Below are 23895 nucleotides of genomic sequence, written 5' to 3'. Positions count from 1 at the left end.
GCTGCTTTCTGATGCATTTAAACATTGGTTTTTAAAATGTTGCTGACTTTCCTAATGCTCAGCAGCAGTGTTGGTCTGCCACAAACTACTTTGTCATATTCAGAAAAGAGTTTCCCGCTAGGAATGAAGTTATAAGAATAAATTAATCTTTTCATAATTGTGGTGCTTACTTTATAGCCAGGCTCTGTCTATGGAATTCTCCAGGCAAGAATACTGGAACAGGTAGCCATTCCTTTCTCCAGGGGATCCTCCCAACCCGGAGATCAAACCTGGGTCTCCCACGATGCAGGCAGATTCTTTATTGTCTGAGCCATCAGGGAAAGTTACTTTAATTTAGAGCAGTGGTTCTCAAGGAGCCCCTAGCCACATCACCTGGAAACTTGTTAAGAATGCAAATTCTCAGGCCCTCCCTACCCCCAGACCACCTGAATCCATGTTGTAACAAGTCTTCCAAGCATGATACTTATGCATGCTAAAATAGGAGAACCACTGCCTTATAAGTTAGTTGTTTGGCTGTTTAAGTTTCTCCTACCTCCTACAGTTGAACTCTAGAGTATATAGGGGTGTTAAAACCAAAATTTAGCTGAGTAAATGAAGATCTAATTGGCTTTATCAAATGATTCATCAATCAGGCAGCATCTCTTCTGACAAAGAGATACTTTGAGAGGTTACACAACATGGAAGGCTTCTATAGTAAGAAGGGGGGACAGAAAAGGAAGTCATCATCAGTAAGGAAAAATGAAAGTTCATTGGAGGAAAGTAAAAGCTCAGGTGACCCTAGCTTCTCATTGGTTGAGCTACAGCATTTTCTTTTGGCTGGACCGGTTGCTGGGAAAGAAGGAAGTCTTTCTCCTGCTGACGTAATAAAGTAGTGCACTTCCTGTGTGGGAGTACAAGGTACATCTCTTCCTGTTGCAGTCAGTAACTGATGCCTTTCCTGCAGGGTAACTGATGTCTTCCTGTCTGAGGTAATTGATGATGAGGATGATGAGGGTAGTAGTAGCACGTGAGAGCTCCCTTTACAAGCCTTCCTGATACCCATTTTAGTTGAGATTTTCTTTTTAAAAAAAAAATTTTCACATGGGACAAAAGGGGAAGAAAACTCTCTAAGCAAGTACTTTGTGAGTCTTATGAATAACTCATTTAATAAATCTAGAAGATAACCTATTGAATACTCATTGTGTTCCTGGTACTGTGTTGTCTACACACATGGAATGGACAAGTTAGCAAGTAAATGTCATAGAACATGAGTGTTGTAATAGCTGTAGTTATAAAATGCTCTAGGGAGACTTCCCTGGTTGAGAATCTGGCTTGCAGTGCCGGGGACTTGGGTTTGCTCCTTGGTCAGGGAACTGAGACCCCACATGCTGCTGCGGAACAGCGGAGCTGGTGCACCGCAACAGAAGCGTCCTTGTGCTGCAGCCAAAGAGCCTGCAGCGAAGATCCCATGTGCCGCAACTAAAACCTGACACAGCCAACAAATAAGTAAATGAATCTTTAAGAAAATGCTATAGGAGCCCGAGAGATGGAATTATTCTGTCAGTGGGGAAAGGGGAGTCAGACATTTGAAATAGGGTGGGATTTGAAGGCAGATGAACAGAAGGGTACTCTAGACTTGTTCATGAGTAGGATGACTTTGTACCTTGTTATCAGAAACAGGTCACTTTTGAGAACCAAAGGGATGCTTTTATGCCAGGACTGTTCTCATTAACTGGGATGTGTGGTCAGCCTATTTGTAAAGAGGAAGTGATGCTGTGGATCCACAGGTCTGTGTCAACTAGTGAAAGACTCATTTCTTTCAACTATTTTTGGAATTTACAACAGTTCTAATTGGTTTACAGGACTGCTGTAACAAATTACCACAAACTAGGTGCTTAAAACAACAGAAATTAATGTGTTTTTTTTGTAGTTCTGGAGGCTAAACGTCCAAAAGCAAGGGCCGTGCTCTCTCCCAAGGCTGTAGGGAAGATGGTTGCTGCAGGCCTTGGAGTTTCTTGGCTTGTTAGCTATGTTCTTCCAGTCTCTGCCTCTGTGGCCACGTGGCCTCTGCGTGTTTCTGTCTCTCCCAGGGCCTTCTGTAAGGATACCAGTCATTGGATTTAGGGCCCACTCTAATCCAGTATGACTTCATGTTAATTACATTTGCAAAGACATTGTTTCCAAATCTAGTCACATTCACATTATTGGGGTCCAGCCTGTCTTTTGGGAGGTCACAGTTCAACCTATAGCAGATGGGATGGTTTTAGCAGCTTTTGAAAGTTTCTGCAGTTTAATTTATTGTTATACAACAAGGCATTTTTCTCACAAGCTTAGAATATAATACAAATATTTATTTGACTGAGCCCTCTAACAAGTCTGAATAAATACATTTCATTCCAGGCAGTTGTTTTTTGTACTTCTCTTATCTCATAGATACATTTATGTCTAGCCCAGTGATAGCAACTGGCAAAGGATGAAATGGCTGCAGCAAAGCTAAAACTAAGGTATAATTTTGCAAAACCAAAACCCTTTGATCACTGAAGCCACCTTTATGTATTGTAGTTTGCTGTTACTTTGTGTTATTGACCAGCTGAGAAATGGCTGCTTCTGTGGAAGAAGAAGGGATAGAGCCTGGTAGAAGCAGACTGAGCAGCCAGGTTATTTTGCGTGTAATTTGAGTTACTCACCTCGGGAATGGCACGCTCAGATTGGAGTCATAATTTCACTTCACTGACGAGGGTGTGACAATACAATAGAAGATTGTTGCCTGGAATTCATTCCTTAAGAATGCTGCTCTGCTGGCTCTGCTCATTTCAACAACATAAACTACATTATACTCCACGGGGTTGATTATTGTTTGAAATTATTTGGGTGTTTGGATACTTTGTCTTGTTGTATTTAACATTGGAACTCTGCCACTAATTCTCTGTGTGACATTCACATTCATTTTGGAGGCAATGTATTTCATGCTATGAAAGTCAGTGAAACGTGTATACAGTCTTTGATTAAACTTATAGTATCTTGATAACATGTAAAGTCAAGGACTGAAAGAGGACATAAAAAGAGCACCTGTTAAAAGAAAAAAGATGTCAGAGAAAATGAGCAAAGAACAGGAACAGTTTAATTCTTCAGAGAAAGCATGCTAATGACCAATAAATATCTATAAAGATGGTTAATGTAAGGACATATATGTTAAAACAAGAACTGCTTCTCCTTTTTTGCCTCTCAGATTGGCAGCGATTAAAGACTAATAATGTTTTATGAATTTTTGGCAAAGTAGATCATTGTAGGTGGGAATGTAAATAGGTATGACCTTTTTGTAAGACCAGTTTGGGGATATAAATCAAAGTTTACAAGGCATACACCCTTTGATATTCCATGTTTGTTCCTAGGAAGCTATTTCCATTTTGCGAATGGTCTGCTCAAATCCTGAGATTTATACATTTTATTAATATAATTTATAAATATGATAAAGTACTCTGTTGTCCTCTTTACTTAAAATAGTCTTCCTGGTCTCTTATTTGCCTTTGTATTTTGGTTCTAAGATGGGACCTTTTAAAAACTAGGTAGATGTTTCACTTTAGTTCTTCAAATCTGTTTCCTTTCTGATTTCTCCTGCAGCTTGTAAGCTTAGATAGCCCTCACGTCTTTAGAAGTTTCATAAATACTTAATTTTAGTTCTTTCTATTTTTTCACTTGTCTTTAAAGAACTTTAACTCTTTATGGTACCTGTAGTTAACTTTGGGGGGTGCTAGATTGCTGACCAGTAATTCCAACATTGTTTATTGAACATTCTTCCCTTCTCCTTCCTCTGATTATTATATTAGAGGCATAGAATATATTAAATATTATATTAGTAATAAATTATGTAATTTTAGCAATTCATTTGTGAATTCAACTGTGCTAGTTCTGTTGCTAAGTTCACACTGTTCCAACTAGTTTGCAGGAAATTAAAATTCAGTAAATAAATTAATTTAGAATATTAAAAAAAATTATTGCCTATGTATTATTGCTGATAGAACATGGAATTTTTTTTGACTGTGTTATTTGGTATGTAGAATCTTCGTTCCCTGACGAGGATTTGTCGCTTGCCCTGTGCAGTGGACGGTGGAAACGTGGAGTCCTAACTGCTGGGAAGTCCCCAAATATGGAATAATTTTGTCAAGTTCAAAAGAGTCTTTTGGAATTTTATTGTTATTTATAGAAAACTTAAAAATTTGGAAACATTTGCTCATTTATAAAATATTTAATTTTCTCATACTGTGTCTTGGTATGTCTTGCCAACTACTTAAGGCTTCTTTATATCTCAGTATTTTTATGCAGATAAATAATTACTTTTATTACACACACACACACACACACACACACACACACACACAGCAAGCCGTGCGGCATGCAGTATATTAGTTCCTCAACCAGGGATTGACTCCCCCCCACCCTACACACACACAGTGAAAGCACAGAGTCTTAACCGCTGCACCTCCAGGGAAAGTCCCTAATTTTCTTATTAAAATAGTTCCTAGAAGTTTTTACATTTTGATACTATTGGGAATGAGATCTCTTTTTATATTTGCTAATTTATAGTTAGGTTATTATAAGAGTTTCATAGATTTCATGTACGCAAATGTAGCTTTTTCATATAAATAAAAATTCTTTTATGAAGTTTAGTAATTTTAAAATTAATTCCTCAATGTTCATAGTGTTTTCATTTCTTCTTTCAGGGCTTTTAGGTATATAGTCACATTTTCTAGACAGTAAGTGCTATGAGAACTGAAACATTATTTTTACTTATATTTGTATCCTAAGTGCCTGTCACATAGTATAAATCAGTATGTAAATATTTGTTGAATAAATAAATGAGGTCATGATGAGTAGAGAAAGCACTATGAGAACATAGTGACTGTCTTGGAGTAATGTTTTCTTTATTTTCTATGGGTGTATATATCTTAGGTGTTTCAGAGTAACCATCTTTTAGTTCTGTAACTAGAAAAACAAATTTAAGGGGAAAAGCTTAACTTTAAATTCCATTTCTTAACTGAGGTTCAAGGATAGTTTATTGTTTTAGTAGAGTTGATTGGATGTTTTCTGTAAATCCCAGAGGAATGATCTGTGAGGACAAGACATAGAACCTAAGAAAAGGAAGCAGGCCTCTCACAAGGAAGATAGTGGGAAGCTTCTCAGATCTACAGAGTATTTTTTGGTTTGTTTTTATGAAATGAACCTGGTTTGCATGCAGAGCCTTAAGGAAGAACAGACACACCTCTGTGAACTCGACTCCTCTGGCTCTTTTCAGGATACCTCAGTCCAGATTGAGTCCCAGCCCTGTGGCAGAACTCACAGCAGTCTTGGCTGTCTCAGCAGTAGAGATCATTCTTGCTCCATCCTCCCTGGTATGAGTAGGCCAGTTGAATTACGCATTTTCTATGCCTAGGTTGCTCAGTAAAAGTCTACTTGTTGGTGTGCAGAGCTCAGAAAGGAACTGGGTGTGGTCCCCCTGACCTCCCTCCTGGGTGCAGTACTGATGGTAGCTCACCTCTGGGTTGTGGCCCATCTGGGAAGGGATAGGTCTTTCTGCCCAGGAAAGACAGAATTGAGTCTCAGAATTGATCAATTCTGTGTTCTCCCTAGCTGAAGAGGGTATGGGGTCTCTGTAGCTCTGATGTCTAACCTGAGTGTGCTGACTGTACCTGCTTTGTCCATCAGAACAGCTTCATTACCACTGCACAACCTTCAGATCATGGGATGTACGTTCTTTTTGGTGGCTTACTTGCTTTGTTTTCCATACTTAGTAACAGAAGTGATCTAAGTGCTATGTACAACTGTCTGATACACATTGGTTCAATCATGTTGTTGTTCAGTCGCCCAGTCGTGTCCAACTCTTTGTGACCCCATGGACTGCAGCACGCCAGGCTTCCCTGTTCAGTCATAGATGTTTTTATTTAATAGATTTTAAGTGGAATTTTTTTTTTTTTGGTTTTAATTTGAAATTACAGATTAGCAGGAAGTTGCAAAAATAATCCAGAGAGGTCCTGTATTCTTTTCACCTAGTTTGCCCCAATGGTTATGTCTTACGTAGCTAACTGTAGTACAGTTGTAGTAAGTTGACATCTTTAATGTGTATTATAGTTCTATGCCATTTTATTACATATGTAGATTCCTATAACCACCACTACAGTCAAAATACTGAACTATTACCACTAAGAGCTCCCTTATGCTACCCCTTTGTAATCACATCCTGTATGGGTAGACCCTAGGACTGCTCCCCAGGTCTTGTAATTCACAGAAGGACTTGAAGAACTCCTGTATTGCTGGTTGTTTTATTACAGTGAAAGGATACAGTGAAACGGGATCGATGAAGGAAAACAGTGCGTTGAGCAGAATTTGGAGGATACTAGACGTGAGCTTCCAAAAGCCGTCTCCCAGTGCTTGACAGGATGCTTTTAATCCCTCAGCAGCAAACTCTAGCACCAGGTGTGAAGTTTTCTGTTGGGGAAGTTCGCGTAAGACTAAGATTCCAGGGTTTTTATTGGAGGCTGGCCACACAGGCACAAGCACCTTTATGACTGACCCCCAGAAAGAAAGCAGTATTCACCAGACCTTGCACAGCACACAGCATACAGTGCACAGTCTGCACAGACTGTTCAGACAGGTTGGCACAATGTGGATCAAGACTCCAAGCACACAGAACACCCTTACCAGTTAGTCTGGAAGGGCACTCCTAAGACCTCGGTTCCCAGGAGCTGGCCAAGAGTCAGCCACAGGAGCAGGCCCTTCTGAAAATGAGAGCATGCATGATTTGAGCAGCTCAGGCCTGCTTGGTTAACTCTTCTGCATACCTTTCCTTACCCTCCCTTGTTAGAAATAGGATATGGAGAAATAATTGTGGGCCGGGGGTGGAGGTGAGGCTTGGGTTGGTTGGGGTAGGTACTACTTTAGAAAGAGTGAAAGCTGAGACGTAACTGATGAGAGGGAAATTACCTAATGAACAGAGTCACAGCTTCTAGGCATTAGAACACACTTGCAAAGGTCCCCAGAAGAGAGAACTTGAAAGGAGTCCTGTATTAGCTTTCTGTTGTTGCCATAATGAATTACCACAAACTCAGCAGCTTAAAACAGCACCCAAAGTTCTGTAAGTCAGAACTCCTGGCCAGCTCAGCTGGTGCTCTGTGAAGGCTCTCAAGAGGTCAAAATTAAGATGTCATCTGATCTGGGCTCTTACCTGGAGGTTATGGGGAGAATCTGCTTCTAGGCATACTCAAATGTTGGTAGAATTGAGTTCAATAAAGTTTTATGACCGAGGTTGTCATTTCCTTGGTTGTCAGCCAGGGGTCTTTCTCAGCTTCTAGAAGCCACCCACATTTCTTATATTTCTCCTCAAAGCCAACAAGGGTTCTTTGACTCTCTTTGACTTCTCTGTCCGCCTCTTCTGCTTTATATTTTAAAAACAGTTTTCTTGAAATATAGTTCATATACCATAGTATTCACCCATTTAAAGAGCACAATTCAAAAGCAGCCTTGACCACACCAACTTTAGAACATTTTCATCACCTCAGAAAGAAACTCCATGCCCTTTAGCTATCTCCTTATTTCATTTTCTCTCTCTCTCTCCCCCTGAGTTCTTTTTTTTAAATTATTTTTATTTTTTTTTCCCCCCTGAGTTCTAAAGCAACCATTATTCTGCTTTCTCTCCAGACTTCCCTGTTCTGAACATTCATACGAATGGGATCATATAGTGTGTTGTCTTTTAATGACTGGCTCTTTCAGTTAGCAAATGTTTTCAAGGTTAGTCCTGTTGTGGCATGTGTCAGTACTTAATTCCTCTTCATGGCCGAATAATATTGATACTTCATTGTGTGAATATACTACATTTTGTCAATTTATCAGTTGGTGGACATTTGGGTTGTTTTCAACATCATTAGACTATTATGGGAATTGCTGACATAAACATTCATATACAGGTTTTTATGTGGATATATGTTTTCACTTCTCTTGGACATATACCTTGGAGTGGAATTGCTCAGTAACTCTAATTACAATCATTTGAGAAACTGTCAGATTTCCAAAAGCAGCTGCACCATTTTACATTCCCATCAGCAGTGTATGAATGTTTCAGTTTCTCCACATACTTATCAACAGTTGTTATTATCTCGCTTTTTAATACTAGCCATCTAATTGAGTGTGAAGTGGTTTTTCACTTTCCTAATTACTAATGATGTCAGAAGTCATTTAATGTGCTTATTGACCATTGGTATGTCTCCCTTGAAGAAGTGTCTATTCAGATTTTTTACCCATTTTGATAGCTGGAGTATTTATCTTTTAAAGTATTGAGTTGTAACAGTTCCTTATATATTCTGGATACACGTTATCAGATTCATGATTTGCAAATATTTTCTCCCATTCTGTGGGTTGTCTTTTCACTCTCTTCATGGGGTCCGTGGAAACATAGAAGCTTTTAGTTCTCATGAGGTACAATTTGTCTATCTTTTCTTTTGTTTATGCTTTTGGTGTCATCTAAGATTCTTTGCCAAATTTAAAATTATGAAATTTTACCTGTGCTTTTTCCCAAGAGTTTTTGTTTTTGCATTTAGGTCTTTTTAAAAAATATATTTATTCACTTATTTCTTTATTTTGGCTGCACTGGTTCTTAATTGTGGCACGTGGGATCTTCAGTCTTTGTTGCAGCATGTGGGATCTTTAGTTGCACGTGCCAACCCTTAGTTGTGGTACACAGGATCTAGTTCCCTGACTGAGGATTGAACCTGGGCCCTCTGCATTGGGAGCACAGAGTCTCAGCTACTGGACCACCAAGGTAGTCCCTGCATGTAGCTCTTTAATCAATTTTTAATTTCTGTGTATGGTATAAGGCAAAGGTCTGACCTCATTCTATATGTGTGGTATCTCAGCATCATTTGTTGAGAAGACTCTTCCATTTGATAGTTGTGACCATATTTTGGGGAGTTTATTTCTGGACTCACTGTTCTATCCCATTGATCCACGTGTCTGTTCTTGTGCCAGTTCCATGCTGTTTTGATTATCATGGATTTGTAGTAAGTTTTGAAATTGGTAACTTACGTCTTCTACATTCTTTTTCAAGATAGTTTTGACTCCTCTGGGTTCCTGTCTTCTGCGTTTAAGGTTCATGTGCTTATGTTAGGTACACCTGGAAAATCAAGATCATCTCTATTTTAAGGTCAACTGATTAGTAATCTTAATTATCTGGAAAGGTTTTTTTTTTTTTTTTGTCATCTGAAGTAGCATATTCACAGGTTAACAACAGAGTGAACATCACGGGAGCACAAGGCCTGTAAGGCTTAGATTTGTGAAAAGGTAGAGAATGGTAGGCGCAGAAGTTGGATAGAGGGGTATGAATGGAAGTTTCAGAAATATTTTGTCCAAAGTCACATTGCAGAGCTGGGATTTGAGTGCATATTTGACCGATCTCCATGTTCTCATGTATATATCAAGTTGGTCTTCATAGACTCATAGCTGTTATTGTTGTTTTCATGTTAACCTGTTGAGCCCTTAGTATATGTGAAGTAGTCTTCACAGTTACGTTTTTTGAGCTCTAGCATAGTACTTGGGCAAGTCTTTGGGTGCAAATAGGCTGTACTGGAGTTGACAAAAGGAAAAAGCAGTCAGGGATCAAGGGGTGTGTTTCAGAATCTGAAGATAGGCAAGCAGCCAAACCTTAGCAAAGGGTTGGAACTGAGAAATGGAAGCCCCTCGGGACCTAGAGAATATTTTCCTTTTACCACTTTTCTCTGCTTCTTGTTGTGTGTCTATTTCAGTCTGCAGATTGATTATCCTGGTACTCAGACCGCTTGTTGGAAGGTGGTCCTGCCTCAGCTTCTCCATCATTCAAAAGAACAATCCAGACTCAGTCTCATTTCCAGAACTTCATTTTGGGTCACGTATCCCCCTCTGGTTCCATCAACTGTGGCCCTGAAGTTGGGGGGAGGGGAGCTGCACTTACACAAACATGGCAACCTGTAGATTTAGAGATTTACATTTGGGGAACACTTCCCCAAGGAAGGGGAAGTTGCTGACACCTATGTTAGGTAGCCTCCCTTAAATATGTTCATTTTAGTAACAGACAGCTGTGCTATCTTCTTTGTAGTATAAAAACTTTTAAGCTTACTGAATCAATATAAGGAAAAAAGTAGATATTTCTTTTTTCCTACTTCTCTTGAAATTGAAGGACCACAGGGTGATGATGATGAGTTTAGCTCAGGCTCTCAAAATAGTTTGATGGAACTCAGGACATAGTACAAGTTTAGGCTTTTGTGATGTCCCTGATACTTACTACCTTTTTTTTTTTTTTTTGTAACTTCATAATACTGTATTGGTTTTGCCATACATTGACATGAATCCACCACGGGTGTACATGCGTTCCCAAACGTGAACCCCCCTCCCACCTCCCTCCCCATAACATCTCTCTGGGTCATCCTTTCTGACTGAACAGATTATAGGTTTGCAGTCTCAATGTCTTTATCTGTATTATAATAGAAGAAAGTAGATGGTCTTTAAAATTTCTCAATTTAACATTCTAGAATCTTGACTAGACTTGGTTAACCTTCTTTCTAGCTCAGCCTCATTTACTAAATGATAAGTACGATAAATCTAAATCCTGTCTGTCCTTGGTGGTGGTGATGGTTTAGCTGCCAAGTCATGTCTGACTCTTGGGAACCCTTGGGACCCTATAGCCTGCCAGGCTCTGCTGTCCATGGGATTTCCCAGGCAAGAATACTGGACTGGGTTGCCATTTTCTTCTCCAGGGTATCTTCCCAACCCAGGGATCTAACCTGCATTTCTGTGGCTCATTGCATTGACAGGTGGTTTCTTTATCACTGAGCTGCCTGGGAAGCCAGAAAAAAAATATAGATTTATGTAAACACCTCCATAATACATCTCAGTACAGTTCTATTACCTCTAAAAAATTTTTTTGTGCTGTTCATTTATAGACTCCTGCCCTAACATCAGTTTCTAGCACACTGATTATACAGTAAGTAAATTTTTTAAACTGGCTTCATTCACTCAGCATAAAGCATTTGGGAATTCATCCCAAGTTGTTTGGTATAGCATCACTTACTTTTTCTTTCTAAGTAGCATTCCATTGCATGGATGTACTACACAGTTTGTTCATTCATTCATCTACTGAAGGATATTTTGGTTGTTTCCATTTTTTAACTGGTCATAAAGCGACTTAGCAGCAGCAGCAGGAGGGTTCTAGTTGCTCTGCATCCTTGCTTCCACTTGGTATTGGCCTTAGTTTTAGCCTTTCTAGTATGTGTGAATCGATGTCTCATGGTGATTTCAATTTGCATTTCTCTGACGGATGATAATGTTGAACTACTTTTCATGTGCTTAGCTGCCAACGTTGTCAAGGTGATGTGACTGACATGGGTTCTTACCGTCTGAAATGTAACCAGTTAGCCTGCCAATTTCATAGATGCTGGCAGAAGTCATGAGACTCTGGAGTCGAAGACAAAGGAGTTCATTATTCACAGGACATAAATAAAATAAGCTTCATCTCACGTGGGCTACCTTTGGTCCCAGGCCCCATGGGGCTGGTGTCACAGCCGAGGAACCTAAGCTTAAGGAACTCAAATTATTAACAATGGGCAGCAAACAAAGCCACCTGACTTTTGACCTGGAATGTAATATTCTATTTTACTTGAGAGTAAACAAGCTTGTCTTCTGCTCTGAAGGGAAGCAGTGATTACTTCCTTCTGAGAATGTTAGATATGCAAACTTTCTTGAAGAGATAGTCTTAATTACAAAGGCCCCTTGTACAGAAATGTGAGAAACCATGGAGAATCATCTCCTATGTGTTTATCTTCTTTGGATAAGTCTGTTCAAGTCTTTTGCCCATTTAAAAAAAATCAGATGGTTTTCCTTTCTGTTGAGTTTTGAGAGTTATACACATCCTGGGTGCAAGTCCTTTGTCAGATATATGATTGGCCAGTATTTTCTCCCAGTCTGTAGTGTGTATTTTCATTTTTCTCGCAGTGTCATTTGCAGAGCAAAAGTTTTTAGTTTTGCTGACAAGTTCAGGCTGCTGGTTCCAACCCTGCTTCTGTGAGCCGTGGTTCCCGTGTCAGTTCACTTTTCAGAGGCTCCCCAGTGCTGTTTCACCCTGTTTCTTGGTGGTGCCAGTCTGAAGCCTGTGCAGTGGTCTCTGTTAGTGTGGTTTTGGTCTTTGGTCCTGAATAGCATCAGACCTGTGTGTGCATGCATGGGCTAGGGGTTCACAGCTTGCTCTCTGGAATTCGCCTCAGTGATTCCTTCTGTGTTTTTTAAGTTCCCTCGGGGCTTGTCTTCTCTCTTCTGGGTGGAAAGCTGTGGAAGTAGTTGCCCTGTTCTATCTTGTACTCCCATCTCTGTCTGGGAGAGTCGAGAGAGGGAAAAATGAGTAGTTCCCCTTGCTCAGAGGGTAGCTCCCACAGTCTCTCATTCCAGTCGCTTCTGTGGACATCGTATGATTGCCAGTGGCTCAAGAGAAGGGGGAAAAAAAAAACAAGAAAATGGAGGGATTTTCATATTTCCTCTCAGTGTTAGGAGTTCCTATTCTCATTCTTTGAGCCAGAACTGAAGGAGTTCTCTCTGTGCCCTGGCGTTCATTTCTGGGTTGACTTGGTGATACTGGAGGGGAGAAAGGGTAACCTGACGGGGGGTTCAGTGATACAGTGAGTTCTGGTCTTCTTCCATAATTCCCCTCCTCCCTTTTGCCTTTGAGAGTCCTCAGAAGTAATGCCTAGTGCCTGCCTCTTTAGCTGTGGTGCACGGGCTTCTCTCTGCAGTGGTTTCTCTTGTGGCAAAGCTCGGCTGTAGGGTGCATGGGCTTCAGTAGCTGTAGTAGTTGGGCTTTGCTGTCCCGCCACATGTGGGCTCTTCCTGGACCAGGGATCGAACCCATGTCCCCTGCATTGGCAGGCAGATTCTTCATCACTGTGCTACCAGGGAAGCCCCATCTTAACCATTTTCAAAGTGTATAATACAGAAGTGTTAACTCTGGGTACCTTGTGCAACAGATCTCTAGAACCTTTTTGTCTAGCAAAACTGAAAAGTCTCTTCCATGGAACAGCAACTCCTCTTTGCCTCCCTCCCCCTACCCCCTGGCAACAACCATTCTACTTTCTGGTTTGAAGAGTCTGACTTACTTAGATACCTCATGTAGGTGGGATCATGTCTTTGATTTGTCTTTTTGTGATTGACTAATTGTACTTGACATAATGTCCTCAAACTTCATCCATATTGTAGCATATGATAGAATTTCTTCCCTTTTGGAGGCTGAATAATATTCCATTGTGTATACCCCATTTTCTTCATCCATTCATCCTGTGTTTATCCATTCATCCTTGGATGGATATTTAGATTGCTTCTAGCTCTTGGCTACTATGAATAATGCTCAGTGAGCATGAGTGTGCAGATATCTCTTCAAGATCCTGTTTTCAGTTCTTTGGGGAATATACCCAGAAGTGAGATTGCTGGATCATATGATAATTTTATTTCTGATTTTTTTAGGACTCTCCATACTGTTTTCCAAAGTGACTGTGTCATTTTACCTTCCCACCAACTGTACACAAGGGTTCCAATTTCTTTACACCCTTGTCAACACTTGTTGTTTGTGTTCTTTTTGATGGTAGCCATTCTGACAGGCATGTGGTGATATGTCATTGTGGTTTGGGTTTGCATTTACCTAGTAATTAGTGATGTTAAACATCTTTTCACATGTTAGTTGGCTGTTTGTATTCCTCATGGCTCAGATGGCCAAGAATCTGCCTGCAATGCAGGAGACCCGGGTTCAATCCCTGGGTCAGGAAGATCCCCCAGAGAAGGAAATGGCAGCCCACTCCAGTATTCTTGCCTGGAGAATTCTATGGACAGAGGAGCCTGGTTGGCTACAGTCCATGGGGCCGCAAAAAGTTGGACACGGCTGAGCAGCTAACACTAACACACATATCTTCTTTGGGGAATTGTCTGTGCACAGCCTTTGCTGATTTTTAATTGGATTTTTATTGTTGTTGAGTTTTAGTTCTTTACATATTCTGAATATTAAGCTCTTATCAGATAAATGGTTTGCAAATATTTTATCCCATTTGATAGGTTGCCTTTTCACCCTGTTGATTCCTTTTCTGTGCAGAAGTTTTTAAGTTTGATATAGTCCCATTTGTCTGTTTTTGCTCTTGTTTCTTATGCTTTTGGTGTCATATTCCAAGAAATTGTCACTAAATCCAGTGTTGTAAAGTTTTCCTCCTATATTTTGTTCTAGGAGTTTTATAGTTTCATGACTTATGTTTAGGTATTTAATCCAGTCAGTCCTTTCGTAAAGTATGCTTTATTATTGGGCAGGAATAAGAAGTTTGTTCTTAAGTATGACAAGAATTTGCCATATTGAAACCTTCTTTTCCCCTCTTCCTCCCCTTCTTTCTCTTACAGCATGAAGTTGATAAACTCATTCAGTTTTTTTTTTCTTATTTGCTTTGCTGTGAGCAGAATGACAGTGAATTCATTTTCAACAGCACTTTCTTGTTTGCTCTTTGATTAGCAGGAGGAAGATGAGCCTTAAATCTGAACGCCGAGGAATTCATGTGGATCAGTCGGAGCTGCTATGCAAGAAAGGATGTGGTTACTACGGCAACCCTGCTTGGCAGGGTTTCTGCTCCAAGTGCTGGAGAGAGGAGTACCACAAAGCCAGGCAGAAGCAGATTCAGGAGGATTGGGAACTGGCAGAGCGGTAAAAGGACTTAACTTGGGGTGTTTAGACAATGATGTAACTGGATACACAGCTTGGCAGAATACATTTTTCTCTTCTGTTTTGAGCTAATTAAGCAAGTCAGCTTAATTTTAAGAGACATGGATATTTTCTTTCATTTACCACTTAATGAATAGCTTTCAGTGATTTCTTCACTTTGTCTTAACTTTTAATTGTTTTGTGTTTGGGACGAGTTAAGTCTTAGTTCTCTAACATAGACAATTAGCTCCTTTGAATGAAGATAAGCATACTTCATGATGAAGATTAAGTGAGGTTATAGATATGAGTGCTCAGGGCTTGGGTTATGACTTTGATCAAGCATTATTTTCCTCATTCTTTTAATACACCCAACATGACATCTGGCACAGTGATAAGCACAAAATAGTAGAAACCTGTTGATTCGTATCCATGATCCTGAAAGTACAGAAGTCTAACTTTTCCTTAAAAAATGGCATTTGTTAGTATTATCCAGGAAAATGACTGTGATGAAAATTAAAACATAGAATGTCTAGTGAGCATAGGAGCTAATAAAATGCCATGAATAACACCGCTGGGCCACCAGGTTTGGTAGATTCAGATTGTTCCCAGGTGATGCTGACGCTGCTATCTGAGGAATCACACGTTGTGAATCATAGTTCTATGGATAACTTTTGAGATTTGTTATGAAAACCTCAAATTCAGCTGGCCCAAGGCCAGATTTCTTGCTTTTATTTACTCTCATCCCCACTCCCAGCAGTTCCTCCTGTCCCTCCTCTTGTATCCAGTTAATGACATCACTCTTTATTCAGTTGATTAAAAGACATCAGTCACTCTAAATTTCTCCTTCCCCTCCCACACACTGGTTGCAACTAATTGAGCATGTTCTGCTTATTTCAGCTCAGACAGGCCTTTTGAATTCCATCCTCTCCTGTTTCCAGGTTCTTATTTCTCGCTCTTAAATCTGTGTACTCTGTTCTTAATTACTGTCTCTGTCCCTAGTCTGTCTGCCCCTCCAGGTGTCACACAACTACCTGCATTATGTTTAAAGCACAGATCAGATGATGGTATTGGATTATAGTCTTTTCTTGATTCCCCACCACATGATGAAGTCCAGGATTATAGCAGGCTTGGCAGGGAAGGTTTCTTACCACCTGGCGCCTACCTGTACATCCAACATCAGAGTCCATCACGTCGTCAGTGACCTGACTACACTGAATGAACGTGGTCCTCAACACAAGTGACATCCTTCTCATTTGCAGTAGTACCTTCTTTCTGGAATGCTCTTTCACTTGGAATCCTCTGGATCCTTCCAAGACTGGCCTGAATATCATCATTTCTTGGGACTTCCCTGGTGGTCCAGTGGCTAATAGTCTGTCTGCCAGTGCAGGGGATGCGGGTTCAGTCCCTCATCTGGGAAGACTGCACATGCAGTGGGGCATCTAACCCTGTGTACCCTGGCTGTTGAAGCCTATGCCCTGCATGCTCTGCAAAAGGAGAAACCACCGCAGTGAAAAGCCTGTGTACCACAACTAGAGAGTAGCCCCTGCTTGCTGCAACTAAAGAAAGCCTGCACATAGTAACAAAGACCTGGCACAGCCAAAAAGAATAAAATAAATTTAAAACAAAAAAACCTTGGACTCTTCCAGCAGATTTAGGTTTTTTCCCCCTGTATTCTCATAGCACTAGGGTTTTGCTGTCTACTGTAGGCGCTGTCGCATTATGTGGTAGTTATTGACTTAGCTCTTTCTTTCTTCCACCCTTGAGGTTGTCAGGGAAGAGGACTAGACTGTATTTCTTTTGTGTAATCCACATACAGCTGCTGAATGAACTTGATCCACAGAGGAAGTCCCTTTTGAAGTTTGTAGTGGCACATAGGATAGTTTGCTGTCAGAGACCTCAGACCTCTTTGGTATTTAACCTCTAATTCTGAACGTTTTAGCTCCTAATTCTTTGAGTTGTTACCTGTAGATGCAAGGAAAAATCTCTCATTGAATTACAGACTGCAGCGGGAGGAAGAAGAGGCCTTTGCCAGCAGTCAGAGCAGCCAAGGAGCCCAATCCCTCACTTTTTCCAAGTTTGAAGAGAAGAAAACCAATGAGAAGACCCGCAAGGTTACCACAGTGAAGAAATTCTTCAGTGCTTCATCCCGGGTTGGAGCAAAGAAGGGTAATTTTTCTGATTCTCTTTTTCCTTTTGTGCCCAATGAGACACAGAATGTGTGTGGGCTCAGCTTTGTTAATTCTGTAAGCATTCAGAGATATCATCGCAGACTTGAGATGTTGGGTTGGAGGTACAGATGACAAATGAAATCTCATTGGTTGGAGGACATTGTGTTAAAGAAAACTTATTTTTACTTTATCAGAGGAATAAAGATAGTTGAAACATATAGTTTTGTTTATAAAATTTATACCCATTGTATCTGCTTGGATGTTCTAGTTTTTGTGCCTTCAATTTTTGAATATTGGTTTATTCTCCTTTGTTTAATATCTTCACTATCCATACCTTATCAGAAATGACTGTTTCAAGTTATCTTAAAGTTGTCTAAAAGAGAAGTTTTCTGAAAGCTTGAGAGGCAGCTTGTGTCTAGATAGGAAATACTATTTAGAGAACATGTGGGAAAGGCTCACTTTTGTATGTGCTTGGCCTTTTTCATCCTACTGTTTAAAATTCCACATTATAACCAGCAGGAAAATTCTCGCTAAAGTCACACTTGTTCTACCTGTGAGCTGATAAGCTAGTTGAAATGACCCAGCAGGAAGCAAGAAAGAATGTCTCTTGTTAGACCTTAGTCTCTCTACCTCTGTGTTGATAACCAACACTGATGCTGTCAGAGAGCTGTTCTCTTGGACACTTCCCTCCACTCCCTCCACCCCAACCTGGGATAATTGTTGTTAGGTGTTTGGTCTGCCTGCAGGAAGGGAAATAATAGTATCACAGCTAAAGGTCTTTGCTAATCTTTTTGGATTTAATGACTATTGTTTTTTGTTTATTAGAAGGAACGATTGTTTATCCAAAAATACAGCACTTCTCTTTAATAAACCCAAACCTTTAAACCATCTTTTCATTCCCATGATCCATTTGGAGTTGTTCTTGCTTGGCCCTCTGTCAGCAGTTTTCTCTACAGCAGTAAGAAGGGGAATAATCAATACTTGTTGCAGATTAGATGTGTTTGATAAGAATGTATTTGGTTCATGATTTATTTATGAGGAGGTAGTGTAGTAGGGTGATTAAAAGTGTATACTTTGGAGTCACCCTGGTTTGAGCCTCAGCTTTGCAGTTTGCTAGCTGTGTGACCTTAAGCAGGCTGATCTCTTTAAGCCCTGTCTATTCTGAGGGATAGTAATACCTGTCATTGGCATGTCTTGAGGAGTAAATGAGCTAATGTGTGTACAGAGTTTTAGCACAGTACCTGACACACATAGTAGGTGTCCAATACATGTTAGCTATTTTTAAATGCATGTTGTTTTTTTGATAGAAAAACCTGCTGGTAAGGAACTCGGAGGTATTGATCAAAGCCATTCTTTCCTGTTTAGTTTGCATTCTGTTTCCTGTTTTGGGGAAGTCTGATTAACCTTATGCATTTATAGATGTCTGGTGAAATGATATATGACAACAAGTGAAATAGTAAAGAATTATAAAATCATCAGCTCTGTCACATTTTACAGATGACAGCATGAAAGCCCATAAGGTGAACTGATTTACCCAAGGTCATATAATGAGTTGCTATATTAGAGCTCAGGTCTCTTTTAAGTCCTGGTTAAGCTTTTTCCCCTTATATCCCTTGACCTCAAATATGTATGTGTTCACCTATAACTATATCTGTGTCTGTATCTATGTAGATAGATAAGTGCATAATAGTCACACATATTTATGACTATACTTGGCACTTTTAAAAATCATGTCCTAGGAGCTTCTATACAGTATACACTGTATTATGGAAGGAAGATTTGTACTTTAAAAGAAAAATTTCAGGTGATTTTTAATCTTAAAAACTTTCATGTGGAATAGTTTGTAATTTTTAAAATTTCTTTAGAATGATAGTTTTTGTTTTATCTTTAGCTGTTTTATGTCTGTAGAAAGCATGTGATGAGAAAGACTTCAGAATGTTGGGGAAAAAATTAATGTGTGTGTATTAGAAAAGAAGATGCTGTTGGATCTTTGTTTCACAGATTGCTTATGTAACTCTGCCAAATGAACTCTACATTTCAGGGTGATTATTTTTTTGGCCTTTGCGTGTGGATGAAGTTAGCCTATACTAAATGCAGTTTTCATTTATTGAGTCTCAACTACAATAGGCCTTTTATGTTCTGTGTTCTTTATTTCACCTTGTTAATACAAGATGTCCTTGCTCTTGATACTTTACTTGCTTCTGTTGGTGGTACAAAAGAAAGCTCTTAAGCCAGGGCAGGTTGTTGGTGTGTAGAACACAAATAACCTTCTAAGGGATTTGAAAAATATTTTAACTTCCTGTTAGAGTTGGCTGTGTCTTCAGAGAAGATTAATGGGACAGTTTGACTGTAAAGACTCAGAGAATTTACTTTCAGTTTTTTAATCTCCAAAGCAGGGTTGAGTGAGCTGTAGTTTAGAGTAAATCACAGTGGGTCAGCCAAGTTGAAATACTGGCTCATACATTCTAAAATGCTCTTTTTCTTTAGCAGTCAAATAAATGTCACCCTGAGAAGAATCTTGTGTTCATCTTTTACAAATAATCTAAAAGTTATGCTCTAAGAAGGGATTAAGGAAGGCTGTCCTTTTTTTTTTTTAGAATTAAAATGCCAATCTTTCTACTTAGACCTTAGATTCTAAATACTATCCTACACTGAAGTGAATTCAGGTTCCTTGGAGAATTGACTGATTCTGGAACTGGAGCTGGGAAAGGAGGGCCCCTCAGAAATGTTGGGGACATGTCAAACACCCAGAGGTCAGCTTGAATGGGTTCCCACTGACCAAATTTGGATATCAAAACAAATAAAGATATAAATGGACTGCAGATGAATAAAACAACAATCCATTAGTCCATCCAACTAATAAAATAGATAAATGAAGAAGGGAAGAAAACTCTTGCTTACCATAGAATGTTGACTAACAAATATAGGAGTGATGGAGACAGAAAAATCACTATTTTATAGTTATCCTGGTAGGAACTGGTTCAGACAGGTTTCACCAGTGGATGCTGAATCTAGGGTGAGAGGAGGGAGTTTCCTGAGGAACAAGTTGTGAACCATGATTCAGGTTAACTCCCGCAGCTTATTTACTGATTACAAATAAAGAAATGATAGCTATATTACAACATGGGAAATGGACCTTCTGTGCCTCTGGATATGATAATTTGAGAAGAACACAATATCAATTATGTAATATTTAAGCTGAAAATTTATAACCTGACATCTAGTCATGAGGCAACAGTAGAGAAACACAAGTTGAGGTACATTCAGTAAAAATAACTGGCTCGTATTCTTCAAAATTGTCAGTCGTGAAAAAAACAAAGACACATTTCCAGGTTAGAGGGGACTGTATGACCAGTCTCCTCAGTTTGTGTGACCCTCCACACAAACAGTTTGATCCTGTGTTTTAAAAAAAAATGCTAATTTTTCAGTAACTATAGTTAGCAACAGAATATCCTTGTTGCTAAGAAATACTCAAATTAAGGGATAAAGAACATGATACATACCATCTACTCTGAAAAAATTTAGAAAAAATTGCACACAGACATGGAGCAAAATGTTAAAATTTTGTGACTCTAGATAATGGGTAGAAAGGGATTCTTTGGGAGAATTCCATGGACAGAGGATTCTGGTGAGCTGTGATCCATAGAGTCACAAAGAGTCGGACACAACTGAAGTGACTTAGCATGCATGCACATACTAATTCATAACTGGTGAATGCAGTTCATCTTTTTTTTTTCTTTTAAGTTTTTTTAAAGTAGTTTTAGGTTCACATAAAATTGAAAGGATGATGCAGAGATTTCCCATATGTGCTATGCCTCCACACATGCACAGTCTCCTCCAGCGTCAGCATCCCCCACCAGAGTGGGCCATTTGTGTTACAGTTGCTGAACCTACATTGACACATGATTTTCAGAAGTATGTAGTTTATATAAGGATTCATTCTTGGCATTGTACATTCGGTTGATTTGGACAATTGTATAACAATATGTATTTACCATTATAGTATCATACAGAGTATCTACTTTCATTAGCATTTTGAAAGAGTATTTTTTAAAAATCAAAATCATCTGTCTTTGGAAAATAGTATTTGTTGAATGGAGAGAGTGTGCACAAGTAAGGCAATAAAAGAGATGGCTAGAGTTTCCCTGCCCTTGGCTGGCTTACAGATCCGCAGAGTCTCAGGGCATGGTGTCCCCTGAAAAGAGTCCTCAGTCCACTCTGACATGCTGAGGCAGATACTGCATAGTAAGGAGCTCAGGCTACAGAGTTAAGGCACAGAGTCCTGGGTTCAGATTCCAGCTTGTGCCACTTAAATAGCTGCAGCATCATTCAAGTTAATTAACGTTCTCAAGCCTTAGCTTATAGAGTTGTGAGGATTATACAACAAAGCGTCAGAAAAGTACTTAGCACATAATAAGCATTTGCTGTATGTAAACTATTACCACTGTTAGTTTGTCAGATTGCATGTGTATTCTGTTTTTGTTGGGTGGAGTGTTCTATAAATATCAGTTAATTCAAGTTGTCTGATAGCATTGTTCAGGTATTCTGTCCTTATTGACTTTTTTGTATTACCTATAATACTGATTACCAAGAGGGGAGCATCGAACTCTCTTATTAAAATTATGGATTTTTAAATTTCTTCTCTTTAGTTTATGTTCATATGTTTTAAAGCTGTGTTACTAGGTGCATGGGCTTCCCTGCTGGCTCAGGGGTAAAGAATCTGCCTGCAGTGCAGAGACAGGGGTTTGATTCCTGGGTTGGGAAGATCCCCTGGAGAAGGAAATGGCAACCCACTCCAGTATACTTGCCTGGGAAATCCCAGGGACAGAGGAGCCTAGTGGGCTACAGTTCATGGGGTTGTAAAAGAGTCAGACACGACTTAGCGATTAAACAAACAAGGAGAATCCAAATATTTAAACATAAAATAACTTAAATTCAAGTTTAACTTTGATTTAGCATAATTTAAATAATCTAAGTTTAGGTACTTAAAGTAATTCCATGCATGGATCTTCGTGTAATGAAACTTACTATGTTTAATTTTCCCAGCAGAAATTCAGGAAGCAAAAGCTCCCAGTCCTTCCATAAACCGGCAAACCAGCATTGAAACGGATAGAGTGTCTAAAGAGTTCATAGAATTTCTCAAGACCTTCCACAAGACAGGCCAAGAAATCTATAAGCAGACCAAGCTGTTTTTGGAAGCAATGCATTACAAAAGGGTAGGTTGAGAACCACCTAGAAATGTAGAGTTTTGGTTTTAGGAAAGGTCTTAGAGATAATCTAGTGAAACTTTGTCAGTTTCCAACTGAGAAAATAAAGATCCAGAAATGTTGTCACTTACCTGAGAAATGTCACTGAACCAAGTTAAACATGACTCTAAGGCTAATACTTTTCCACTGCAACTCAATGGTATTTGGATCATCTTCATGTGGAAAGTCTGGCATCAAAGCCACTTATACTGTGTCCTTTAGTAATAAACCTTCCTAACTTGTCACCTTCCAAATAGTAAGCTGCCAAGAGGGTCATAGTAGACCTTGAACTCTTAAGTAATAATCATTAGACCAAGAATAATCATTTAGGATTTTTTTTTTTTGGTTTGGTTTGGTTTTGTATTTTGATTTTTAATTTTCCTGTCCTTGCTCAGGTAGAGAAGCGAAAGCTAAAATTTAGACATTGAAAAGGACCTTAGCAACTTCTGTCCATTTATTGTACAGGTAGGGAAGTTGAGAGCCAGCGAGGATGAGTGACTTATCCAGGGTCACTTGGATAACAGCTTGTGTCCTCTCCATGTGTGTCTTTACCCTGTAATTTCTAACCCATAGTTTCAACAGTGAACCACTCTTGCCCACACCTTTTTCCTCTTCGTTCCTATCTTCTCCACTCCTAGAGTATGCCAGTGATGAGCAACCTTTTTTCCACATACAGGTCGAGTCCAGAAAAATTAAGTAGTTTCAGAATTGCATTAAAATTTTTTTCAGCCATTTTATCTTTATCAGGACATACTTTATATCTGCACTGAGAGATTTTAAAAATAATTCCTCATCCCCAAAATGTACCTCTTTAGGCTAAAATTTCATTCAGCACCTGCATAATTCCCACACACTGAAGTATTGCAAAGTAATGCTTAAAGAGATTTTTTTAAAAACTAGTGCTATACTGCTTGAAAAGCCTGGTTCACTTTACTCATCTGTGAATACTTTTGATCTTTTCCTAAACCTTGTTGGAAAACTGAGGTAACCAATGGCTAAATGTACAGTTGCATCAGTGAACTCTAATTCAGGAGTCTGTTCATTGATTTTTAACACTGTATGTTTAGTAATATCAGGTACTTGCAGAAGTCGCTGGCAGGACACTACTGGACCCCTGAGTGTCATGAATAACATTTTATGTGCTCAAACTCTGGTGCCCTCAGTGTTTTAAATGAATGTAACATCTTTGGGAATTCTGCAGAATTTGGCTACCTGGTACACCAACTGCACTGTCCCTTCTGTCTCAGAATGTGAGTTACTGGAACACTTAACCCTTACACATTTCATTCACTGAAGCAAAGGCAAAAGTCTAAACATTTCTCTTGCTGAAAAATTACATGGCAATGTTTGTGAAAAGCGCATTTGAGTAGTTTGTCGTTAGTAACTATCTAGCTCCTGGAAGTGACTGACTACTACTGGCTTTTCCTTAGAGTGAGGAAGTGAACTCCCGTGCCTTGGCAGTGCTTACCACCTTCATTTTGCCAGTAATTGAATTTGACAAAAATCAGCCAGCTTCATGACCACAGGGTATATTCCCTTGTAAGGTGGATTATCTTAAAATGTGAGGACTACATGCTTGGCGACATACTTTAAAACTTAAAATTAAACATGTATATAGAAGGCGTAAAGCCCTAATATGTTTAGTTTCCTGGAAAAGAAAATTGTTGAAGGCAGCAGAGTCTAGTGATACAAAAAATATGAACATTAAAAGTTAAGTTAAAACCTAAGTAGATCAAACAGTTAACTGTAGTACAAAAGAAACTTAATC

General features: G+C 39.3%; 1 protein-coding gene across 2 annotated transcripts in view; it reads left to right on the top strand.

Annotated features, from left to right (window-relative positions):
• Window positions 1–23895, top strand: part of RABGEF1 (RAB guanine nucleotide exchange factor 1) — a 47983-nt gene that overhangs the window by 8349 nt on the left and 15739 nt on the right. The window contains exons 2-4 of one of the 2 annotated variants that reach the window (XM_068967179.1): window positions 14528–14716; window positions 16713–16879; window positions 21931–22097. In XM_068967179.1, the coding sequence (XP_068823280.1) occupies window positions 14538–14716; window positions 16713–16879; window positions 21931–22097 (513 nt within the window). In that variant the 5' untranslated portion in view covers window positions 14528–14537. Of the gene's footprint in view, window positions 1–14527; window positions 14717–16712; window positions 16880–21927; window positions 22098–23895 lie in introns of both variants that reach the window. The other variant, XM_068967178.1, reaches the window with a different exon arrangement.

The sequence above is a fragment of the Capricornis sumatraensis genome, chromosome 3 (genome assembly GCF_032405125.1).
Source record: "Capricornis sumatraensis isolate serow.1 chromosome 3, serow.2, whole genome shotgun sequence".
Classification (NCBI taxonomy): domain Eukaryota; kingdom Metazoa; phylum Chordata; class Mammalia; order Artiodactyla; family Bovidae; genus Capricornis; species Capricornis sumatraensis.
The sequence above is the reverse complement of the archived record's forward strand: the minus strand, read 5'-3'. Positions and strand labels throughout refer to the sequence as shown.